The 12,070-nt window shown below is 43.6% G+C and overlaps 1 protein-coding gene across 1 annotated transcript in view; it reads left to right on the forward strand.

Annotated features, from left to right (window-relative positions):
- The window catches only part of LOC141069626 (lysosomal protective protein-like), a 91,113-nt gene that overhangs the window by 58,506 nt on the left and 20,537 nt on the right, over positions 1-12,070 (forward strand). Inside the window, exons 9-11 of the mRNA XM_073559348.1 lie at positions 930-1,021; positions 6,590-6,662; positions 6,828-6,976. Of these exons, the coding sequence (XP_073415449.1) occupies positions 930-1,021; positions 6,590-6,662; positions 6,828-6,976 (314 nt within the window). The remainder of the gene's footprint in view (positions 1-929; positions 1,022-6,589; positions 6,663-6,827; positions 6,977-12,070) is intronic.

The raw sequence follows: 12,070 nt of genomic DNA on the forward strand, positions 1-12,070 counted from the left end.
TAACTTATTAAATTCACATGGTACAATACACATGAAAAATGGAAAGAATCAATCACAATATAAGTGTACTGAAATACTGCTAAGGCCTCTTTCAGACATCAGGTGTCAGGGGTCCGGCGGCGTGCGGCGAAAAACCGGGCGGCCGGATCCGGCCTGCAGCGGTGACACCGGATGTACATGCGGCGCCTGATGCGGCTTGGAGGACATTTAAAGGAGCCGCAGCAACGGGGGTCGAGAGAGCCAGCTGGAGAGAGATCGGGAGGCGAGAGAGCAGCCAGAGAGACAGCGGGGGACGAGAGAGCAGCCAAAGAGAGAGCGGGGGACGAGAGAGCAGCCAGAGAGACAGCGGGGGACGAGAGAGCAGCCAAAGAGAGAGCGGGGGACGAGAGAGCAGCCAGAGAGACAGCGAGGGACGAGAGAGCAGCCAGAGAGACAGCGGGGGACGAGAGAGCCAGCCAAAGAAAGGTATGAAGTGTATGGAGAGAGAGAGAGAGAGGGAGAGAGAGAAGGGGAGGGGGAGAGAGAGAGAGATGCGCGCCGGGCACTTATGGGGTTGAAACTCACAGTGCCCGGGCATGCGCTGTTTTTAAAAGCCGGTCCGGCGCTGCAAAAAAACGTTGCAGCCAACGTTTTTTGCAGACGCCGGACGGCGCATGTTTGCCGTATCCGGCAAAACCCGGAGGTGCCGCAAGTCCATCCGGCACGATGCGGCGATCATTACATTCTATGTGAAAAAAACGGATCCAATTCCGGATCCGGTTTTCACAATTTTCGCCGCATCGTGCCGGATTTAAAAAAACGGATGTGTGAAAGTAGCCTAACACATAAGATATGCGAACACCGATGTCTGATCACTAAAGTGTCACCTGACCTATTGCCACATAAATCTCCATCTTTCATTACAATAATGGTGACTATTCTCTTTCTAGCTTAGACTTGCCTTCTCCAAGATTTACAACTCCAAGCTGAATATGTATAATCTTTATCAGCCATGTTTGGAGGGACAGCCTGGTGAGATAAGGTACCTAGATCATATATAGGTATATCTGCTCTGTGTATATATATATATATATATATATATATATATAATGTTTACCCTTGCTATCTTACAGACCATGCTAAGGTGGTGGTATACTTAAATCTTTTCAGATTGTAGTGATGCTGAAAATATTATATTGGCAGAGACCAGCAGTCCACAGAGGATACTACTGGGGCCTGCGACACAAGTTGTATTTTCAACTGGATGTGTATTGTTGGACACACATCCAGTTGAAATCTGTAGAGGTACAGGTAGCCACTGGCTCCCTGCATTATAATAGCTTTATACACCATCAACCTATCAGAGGCAGGAAGCTGATGTCGGGTTATCATAGATGAAGCAATGACATTACTTAGTTTCACACCGTATGTCAGATGAAGAAGTAGCCGCTCGTCTTGGGAGCAGTGACAGGTGAGAAGTATACCTGTTTTTATGCATTTTCTATGTGAAGACAATGACAGCAAGGGACATTACAGGTATAATGTTCCCATTCTGGACCACATATACTTGTGACATCCTCCATTTCGGCTCCCACATAAGAGTACTAGGCCAGATTAAGGAACTTTAAGGGTCAGAATAGGAGCATTGCAAGTATATGGGGCCAGAATTGGGGTATTATAAGTGTATGGGGGCCAGAAAGTTGACATTATAAGTATATAGGAACATAAAGGGGAATTAATAGTGTATGGGGGTTAGATTGGAGGCATAATAAGCATATAGGGCCAGAATATGGGAAATGTAAGTGTTATGGAGCATTATAATTATATTTGGGGTACAAAATGGGAAACATTACAAGTTTATGGGATCCAGACTGGGGAACATTACAGGTCTATGTGGGTCAAAATAGGAAACATTACAAGTTTATCGGGGCTAGAATAGGGAACATTTGCAAGTGTATTGGGCCCAAAAGAGGTGTATCTTTAGCCTATTTGAGCTTGAATGGGGGTACATTCTAAGTATATAGGGTCCCAAATGGGGCATTAAAAGTGTATGGGGAGCCAGAATGGGGTCAATATAAGTGTATGGAGGCCAGAGTCAGGGATATTATAAGAAAATGGGGGTCAGAATGGGAGACATTAAAAGTCTATGGGGGCCAGAATGGGAGACATTATAAATCCATGAGGACTACAATGGGGGATATTATAAGTGTATGGGGGGCCACAATCATGAATAGTATAAGTGCATGGAGTCCAAACTCGGGAACATTACAGTAGAAGTGTATGTGGGCCAGGATGGCCAACATTACAAGTTTATGGAGACCAGAATGGGGGACATTAAAAGTCTGGGGGGCCAGAATAGGGAACATAATAAGTGTATGGTGGCTGTGAAGAATTTTGTAGATATAATTTCATGACGATCATTTGTATCCTAATTGACATGGATTGTAAAACCCCCTTCCTTTATGCAGCTGGCTGAGCAGGGGGTCCCAGCCTTCACAGCTTCAAAAAAGAATTTCACACCCCCACCAGCTGGCTAGTAACTAGCTCCTAATCTCCCTGTAGATACCATGCGATCTAAAGGCCCCTTTACATTTAGCGATGCACCAGCGATCCCGACAACGATATAACCCGGTCAGGTTCGCTGGTGCATCGCTAAATGGTCGCTAGTGAGCTGTCACACAGTCAGACCTCACAGCGATGTAGCGATGCAGCAGCGGTCGTTACTTACCTTTCAGACGCGGCGATCCTGACGTCCTCCCACCCGCGTCCACGTATCGCTCGTCGGCGCCAGCAGGAAGCGCCTGATGAGAAATGGAGCTGCATGATCTCGCACGATCAGCGACAGACAGCGGGGGGAGCCGGTCGGAGGAAAGTATCACACATAGCGATATCACTGCTGCGTCACAAAATCGGTGACGCTTTAGCGATATCGCTAGCGATATCGCTATGTGTAAAGGCCCCTTAACTGCTTTGATCAGACAGAAAAGGATTTCATAAGGAGAATATGGACTTTTCGTATGTCCTAGCCATACACAGATTACATTTTCGAGATCTCTGGTACAGGCAAAATGCCTTTCAGGGCCTTGATTCATTCTAGCACCTCTGGGTGGGGAGATACGTAGAAAGACTAGTAGGAGCCTGGTAGCAAAGCCAAAACCGCCACCCTAGGACTGTCCATTAAGGAGTTATGACCTATCTTAGGTTTTGGAGTTTTTAGCAGCTAAAGTAATGGGGACAGGATTTAGGTTTAGCCCAGGGGGCACGAGGGGAGTGACCCAAAGGGGTTGAATGCTTATTTAAAGCATAGCCCATTGCTTTTTCTCTGGGGAGGTCGTGACCATGTATCATGTGGGGGAAGGTAAGGAACAGAGGTAGTCCCTCCCCCACAAGCCAGACCTTTCATCTGACAGGTAACTGACTCTTTATATTATGCATTCTTTATCCTACCACTATTTATATATGCATATCTGACCATTGTATACGGTATGTTTAGCCATTGTATATATAGCGTGCCCTTAAGGCAATTAAATATATAATTTAACCTTGCGCTGCTCTTTTATCTCGATCCACAAATCCACATGTCCGTTTCTCGAATTAACTTTCCATGCTATCGGGACTGGTTTCTGGCCCGATATAATGCCTTTAATGAACCAGACTTACAGTGGGGAAAAAAGTATTTAGTCAGCCACCTATTGTGCAAGTTCTCCCACTTAAAAAGATGAGAGAGGCCTGTACTTGACATCATAGGTAGACCACAACTATGAGAGTCAAAATAAGAAAAAAATCCAGAAAATCACCTTCTCTGATTTGGCAAGATTTATTTTGCAAATTCTGGTGGAAAATAAATATTTGGTCATTAACAAAAGTTCATCTCAATATTTTGTTTTATATCCTTGGTTGGCAATGACAGAGGTCAAACATTTTCTGTAAGTCTTCACAAGGTTGGCACACACTGTTGGTGGTATGTTAGCCCATTCCTCCATGCAGATCTCCTCTAGAGTAGTGATGTTTTGGGCCTGTTGCTGGGCAACACAGACTTTCAAATCCCTGCAAAGGTTTTCTATGGGGTTGAGATCTGGTGACTGGCTAGGCCACTCCAGGACCTTCATATGCTTCTTATGAAGCCACTCCTTCGTTGCCCTGGTGGTGTGCTTGGGATCATTATCATGCTGAAAGACCCATCCATGTTTCATCTTCAATGCCCTTGCTGATGGAATGAGGTTTGCTCTCAAAATCTCACAATACATGGCCCCATTCACTCTTGCATGTACACAAATCGATTGTCCTGGTATCTTTGCAGGGAAACAGACCCAAAGCATGAGGTTGCCACCCCCATGCTTCACAGTAGGCATGGTGTTCTTTGGATGCAACTCAGCATTCTGTCTCCTCCAAAGACGACGTGTTCTACTTTGGTTTCATCAGACCATATGACATTCTCTCAATACTCTTCTGGATAATCCAAATGCTCTCTAGCAAACTTCAGATGGGCCCAGACATGTACTGGCTTAAACAGTGGGACACATCTAGCACTGCAGTATCTGATTCCCTGATGGCGTAGTGTGTTACTGATAGTAGCCTTTGTTACAGTGGTTCCAGCTCTATGCAGGTCATTAAGTAAGCACTAGGATTTTTGTTTACCGTTATTGTGATCATTTTAACCCCACAGGGTGAGATCATGTGTGGAGGCCAAGATCAAGGGAGATTATCAGTGGTCTTATATGTCTTCCATTTTCTTATTATTGCTCCCACAGTTGATTTCATCACACCAAGCTTCTTGCCTATTGCAGATTCAGTCTTCTCAGCCTGATGCAGGGCTACAATTTTGTCTCTTGTGTCCTTTGAAAGCTCTTTGGCCTTCACCATAGTGGAGTTTGGGGTGTGACTGTTTGAGGTTGTGGTCAGGTGTCTTTTATACTGATAACAAGTTCAAATAGGTGCCATTATTACAGGTAATGAGTGGAGGACAGAGGAGCCTCTTAAAGAAGAAGTTACAGGTCTGTGAGAGCCAGAAATCTTGCATGTTTTTAGGTGACCAAATGCTTATTTTCCACCATAATTTGCAAAATAAATCTTGCCAAATCAGACAAGGTGATTTTCTGGATTTGTTTTCTCTTTTTGACTCTCATAGTTGTGGTCTACCTACTATGTCAATTACAGGCCTCTTTCATCTTTTTAAGTGGAAGAACTTGCACAATTGGTGGCTGACTAAATACTTCCCCCCCCCCACTGTATATCTAATGAGGGACTAGTGGCAGTCCTACTGGATTGACCAGGCACTGTTTCACTGATGCTAGTGAAAGGGGCCTCTAAGCCTGTCAGGATTATGGGTGATGGTTATAGGTGAGTATGGTGCCATGTCAGTGACTGCGTGGGCCACATCCTCTCACTCCCCATGTCTCCCTGGGCCCGTATGGACTGGGATGTCTGAGTAAAACTGTACCAAGCTGACCTTAGGTGTCCCAAGGAGGTGCGGGACGTTACATTGGTGCAAGTGTGGTGACTGTACTATGTGATCCTTCTGACATAATAGTGACGTCAGGCAGGGTGAAGTGGTGCAGGTTCATCAAGGCGGCCAGAATGGAGGACATTTTAAGTATACTAGATGGTGACCCGATTCTAACGTATCGGGTATTCTTGAATATGCATGTAGTTTATTTATGAAGATTAAAGAATAATGCAATGAATACACAGGATTTTCCAGGTAAAATATATACATTATCATTAAATGTTATTGCTCATAGCACTTAATACAACTGAACGAAATTATTAAATAGATTATCAAAATATATAAACCATTACATGAATATCTAACTGTATTTAAATAAATCATCGGACAAAAGTACATCGACACTATAATATATTTGTTAACAATATCAACCCAAAATATTTTTGTACACCACATTTCTTGTGAATACCTTTTCACTATCTATAAGCAACTTTTGACTGACAGAACTTGTTCAGTAAACGTGACTGAACTACATCACACTGTGACTGACAGAACTTGTTCAGTAAAGATGAGTGAACTACGTCGCGGACGGACTGCACCTGTCGCTGATTGGTAACAGAACTTGTCCAGTAAACGTGACTGAACTATGTGACACTGTGACTGACAGAACGTCTTCAGTAAACGTGACTGAACTATGTGACACTGTGACTGACAGAACGTCTTCAGTAAACGTGGCTGAACTATGTGACACTGTGACTGACAGAACGTCTTCAGTAAACGTGGCTGAACTATGTGGCACTGGGGCCTGTCACTGATTGCTCGCACCCGGCCGGGTGCGACCAATCAGCAACGCGGGATTTACATTACAGACAGACAGAATTAGACGATTATATAGTAGATGGAACCACAGACAAGGAGGAGAAGACCCAGTGTACAATCCTGCCCCCCTGCACTGAAATCTGATTAGCAGAAAACTACAAAGGGTGATTAAAGAACCACAAAGCAGATTTCTTCATGAAAAGTATCAATTTAAACTGTATTACAGCACCATTACAACCATGTATTTACTTTGCACTGCAAAATTTCACTGACAAGTTCTCTTTAAGCAGCAGTCCAAAAACAAATTTCTTTGTTAAAAGAACATTATACATTTTCTGTCTGCAGGGACTGCGGGGACCATATTAAGGCTTATCACCCTGGTATAATGTCTATTGAACGTCATGCCCAATTCAGTCAGGTACGTAAATGAAGACAATACGCCAAGCACTCAACAGGCAAAACCGATAGTAGCTAAGACATGTCCATGACTGATTGCACCTGCTCACAACCTTGTATAAAAGACTATTTTCAGTAGATATTATATTTGATTTAAATTTATAAATTGTCCTTTATCATTCAACAGAAATTGAGAGATATAGCTCAATTAAACAAGCCAATATCATTGGGTGTTCCCTGTGTGAATGCTACAGACCTCTCTATGTACCTGAACAACCCAGAGGTGCGGTCAGCGTTACACATCCCAAACGAACTGCCGCGGTGGGAGATCTGCAAGTAAATCTTTTAAATGGCATTGTTTTTACTTATTCAATATGGAAAAATTACCATTATTATTTAGTGGTGGCGGGATACCAATTGGATTGACATTAGAGACAGGTTGATATCACATGTTTTTTTTTATTGAATTGATTGTCCAAATGTGGAAGTAGTAGATGGACTGATACAGATTATCCTTTACTTAGGGTGTCTATTTGAGGCCTTAATGGGGAATTTGCCAGCAAGATCACCACATATATGGGCATGTAGATAATAAAAACAGAAATCTATTGAAACCTTCAATCTCAGGGTAGGACAATGCATCTTTGGGCCTCTGTGCAAAAAGTGTGCCTATGGCAGCAAAACTAGAGATCACAAATATTACAGGAAAGCCAGATAGGACCGGGTGAAATCCTAGCACTGCAGGTCTTAATTAGAGTGCATGACTAGCTTTGACTAAGAATCAGGACATGTGCTCACTTTGGTCTCAGTCTGCTGGGGAAGCTGAGCACAGAGGAATGTTTTGGAGCTGATGAGTGACTAGCAAATGTGAGCTGTGTCTGGGAGGAAGAAAGACCTATGGTGTTGGCAGTCCCTGCCAGAAGCTGAGAGGAAGTGCAGTTACTGTTCGGGTGAGCCAGCATTGACATACAGTGGCATGTAAAAGTTTGGGCACCCCTGGTTAAAATTGCTGTTATTGTGAACAGTTAATCAAGTTGAAGATGATATGATCTCTAAAATGACTAAAACTTAGAGATGACACATTTCCGTTGTATTGTAGGCAAAATTACTTGTATATTTTTATCATTTACATTTTAAAAATTGCAAACGGAAAATTGGCACCCTGCATGGTTAGTACCTTGTAGCACACCCTTTTGAAAGTATCACAGCTTGTAATAAACGCTATTAATAGTCAGGCAAAAGTCTTTCAATTCTTGTATGAGGGATTTTCATCCATTCTTACTTGGAAAATACTTCCAGTTCTGTGAGATTCCTGGGTCGTCTTGCCTCATCTGCTGTTTTGAGGCCTAGCTACAAATGTTTAATGGTGTTCAGATCAGGGGACTATGAGGGATTGTAAAACCTTCAGCTTGCGTCTTTTGAGGTAGTCTATTGTGAATTTTGGCGTGTGTTTAGGATCATTATCCATTTGTAGAAGCCATCCTCTTTTCAATTTCAGCTTTTTTACAGATGATGTTATGATTGCATCAAAAAATTTTTGAAATTTAATTGAATTAATTCTTCCCTCCACACGTGAAATATTCCCCATCCCTTTGGTTGCAACACAACCCCAAAGCATGATTGATCCTCCCCCATGCTTAATGGTTGGTTCTTTTCCTGAAATTCTATGCCTCTTTTTTCATCCACACATACATTTGATTAATGTGGCCAAAGACTTCTATTTTAACCTCATCGGTACACAGGACTTGTTTTCAAAATGTATCAGGCTTGTTTAGATGTTCTTTTGCATACTCATGACGCTGAACTTTATGGTGAGGTTGTGTGCCGCCCCAGCTGGGGCCGCTGCAGTAACGGTACTGGGTCACGGTGGTTCCGCGCGCCAGTCTTTGTCAATTGTGGGGGTTAATAATAAAATAATAAAAAAAGGTTTGTGATACCAGTTGGGAAGTTCAGTCTGGTATGGCCGGGCACTGATGAGAGTCCCTGGGAATTAGATGGTGATGGACAGTATCAGATGATTAACCCCCTTACCAACTAGGGCTGGCTCCCAGGGAAGTTGGAACAAGAATGGTGCAGCAGAGAATAATTAGCGTTAGACAGGGGAATGATCAGTTGGCACCTTTTACTGAAGTTCTGCAAACCGTTCCAAAAGCTTCCATACAATTCACATACAGGGTTTTGGTCAGACTTGCATGGTGAGAGCTCAGTTTCTCTGCTGTGAGGTTGTATAGTCTTCCTGCTGCTAATTATACCTCTGGTAAATGATTCTTTTGATCCCCACTGGTCCATGGTAAACAGTTACTGGATCCATGATCCCTTACAGCAAGCAGGCAGCTCGAATCCTGTGTAAAACACTCTCTCTTGCAGCAGTGTTCCTGATTCTATGCGCTGCTGAATTCCTGGGCAAAAGCACACTACTACTACTCGTTACATGAAAACAGAGCAGTCTTTCAGTTTAGCACAGACCCTGAAAGTCTCTGTGCCCTAGGGACTGATACCATGCTTCTTGCAGATTGTCCTGGCACAGGGGGCACACTCGTCTCCTCTGCCTGCAGACCTCCATCTTGTTACTTCTTCCTACATCTTCACTTCTGGGCACATTGTAACCTCTCAGAAGCACCTTCTCCTCTCTGAGGGATCATGCACACTTCCTGGTTCAGGCAAAACTGCACAATCTCCCAGTAAGTGATCGGGTAAAAGGTGTGGATGCAATTATAACGGCAGATAACATAGCCCTCACCATAGCTAGCAATACAGATAAATTATATTACACAAGCAGGCATTTTGTGGCGCTACAGACACAGGTGCCACAGTTGCAGGAGAGGTTTTCTTCTAATGACTCTTCCATGAAGGCCATATTTGTGCAGGTGTTTCTCAACAGTAGAACAATGTACCACATCTCCAGAGTCTGCTAAATCTTTCTGAAGGTCTTTTGCAGTCAAGCAGGGGTTATGAATTGCCCCTCTAGCAATCCTATGAGCAGCTCTCACTAAAATTTTGCTTAGGCTTCCACACCTTATTTTAACCTCCACTGTTCCTGTTAACTTTGTTAATTACATTTCAGACTGAGGAAAGTCTGAAACTTAACTATATAACTTAACTATATAACTATACATAGTTATATAGAACTATATAACTATATAATGTAATGTTCCATCATGTGAGTGGATGGGGATTACTCACTTTGCAGGTCTTTGAGGTAAACACTGGCATGCTCAGGGTTTAAAATGAAGCCATTCAGTTTAATACTAAGACAGTTCCAGCAGCCATTTGCACTGTCTGTTAAACATTCAGCATTAGGACATGAAAACAGATACAGTCTCTCACTGAAAATACTTCTCATTGACCCCGGTCAGTATAATCCGGACACCTGTCCGTTACCTGCTGGTGTCGGCCATACAGGTTCCCGGGTACCTCTTATCCACAGAGGGACCCTATAGCCACTTCTCACACAGTCTTCCACTGACCCCGGTCAGTATAACACACGGTTGTCAAGACCGTTACCTGTTGGATTGCCACACAGGTTCTCAGATTCCTCTTGTCCTCAGAGGCATCTGATAGATATCAGTTCACACACAGTCTCTTTCTGACCCCAGTCAGTATCACACGGTTTTCAAGACCATTACCTGTTGGCCACGCAGGTTCCCGGATCCCTCTTACCGCAGAGGCATCCTGTACACATTTCTCTCTGACCCCGGTCAGTATCACACGGTTTTCAAGACCGTCCGCTCCTTTTGGTTCAGACTCGCCAGCACGGCTTCCCCAGGCTATGCGACGTCCAAGTCGGGAACATGGGAGCTCTGTCCACACTGACAGACTCCTAGCACTCTCTCACACCTGTGCAACACACCTTCCTTAGATAGCCTGTAACCACTCCCAGTTACCAATCACATGGCTAGTCACATGTTCATGACCTCATCACAGGTCCTGCGTATTCACAACCACACACATATCTTCAGCCATAACGGGGTGCAGTGAGCCCCCTCACCACAGTGTGTGGTACATGGGTAGCCCGACCCTCCCAACTCTCAAAGCTACCAGTAGCCCGGACCCAAATGTGAACAACAACTACTTAAGAAAACACTCCGGGCTACATCACAGGGAGCTGAGATCCCAGTGACACATACATTCCATTAACCACGCGACCACCAGTCACACCACAATAACTATATAACTATACAACTTAACTATATAACTATATAACTTTGTATTTAACCCCCCCTTCTCATACAGCACCATGGAATTAATGGTGCTATATAAATAAATAATAATAATAACTTGAAAAGGCTTTACTACAGTTGAGGCCAAAAGTATTGACACCCCTGCAATTCTGTCAGATAATACTCAGTTTCTTCCTGAAAATGATTGCAAACACAAATTCTTTGGTATTATTATCTTCATTTAATTTGTCTTAAATGAAAAAACACAAAAAGAATTGTCCTAAAACCAAATTGGATATAATTCCACACCAAACATAAAAAAGAGGGTGGACAAAAGTATTGGCACTGTTCGAAAAATCATGTGATGCTTCTCTAATTTGTGTAATTAACAGCACCTGTAACTTACCTGTGGCACCTAACAGGTGTTGGCAATAACTAAATCACACTTGCAGCCAGTTGACATGGATTAAAGTTGACTCAACCTCTGTCCTGTGTCCTTGTGTGTACCACATTGAGCATGGAGAAAAGAAAGAAGACCAAAGAACTGTCTGAGGACTTGAGAAACCAAATTGTGAGGACGCATGAGCAATCTCAAGGCTACAAGTCCATCTCCAAAGACCTGAATGTTCCTGTGTCTACTGTGCGCAGTGTCATCAAGAAGTTTAAAGCCCATGGCACTGTGGCTAACCTCCCTAGATGTGGACGGAAAAGAAAAATTGACAAGAGATTTCAACGCAAGATTGTGCGGATGTTGGATAAAGAACCTCGACTAACATCCAAACAAGTTCAAGCTGCCCTGCAGTCCGAGGGTACAACAGTGTCAACCCGTACTGTCCATCGGCGTCTGAATGAAAAGGGACTGTATGGTAGGAGACCCAGGAAGACCCCACTTCTTACCCCGAGACATAAAAAAGCCAGGCTGGAGTTTGCCAAAACTTACCTGAAAAAGCCTAAAAGATTTTGGAAGAATGTTCTCTGGTCAGATGAGACAAAAGTAGAGCTTTTTGGGCAAAGGCATCAACATAGAGTTTACAGGAGAAAAAAAGAAGCATTCAAAGAAGAAAACACGGTCCCTACAGTCAAACATGGCGGAGGTTCCCTGATGTTTTGGGGTTGCTTTGCTGCCTCTGGCACTGGACTGCTTGACTGTGTGCATGGCATTATGAAGTCAGAAGACTACCAACAAATTTTGCAGCATAATGTAGGGCCCAGTGTGAGAAAGCTGGGTCTCCCTCAGAGGTCATGGGTCTTCCAGCAGGACAATGACCCA

Source organism: Dendrobates tinctorius, unplaced genomic scaffold, assembly GCF_039654945.1.
Source record: "Dendrobates tinctorius isolate UK_male_01 unplaced genomic scaffold, ASM3965494v1 ptg000270l, whole genome shotgun sequence".
Taxonomy (NCBI): domain Eukaryota; kingdom Metazoa; phylum Chordata; class Amphibia; order Anura; family Dendrobatidae; genus Dendrobates; species Dendrobates tinctorius.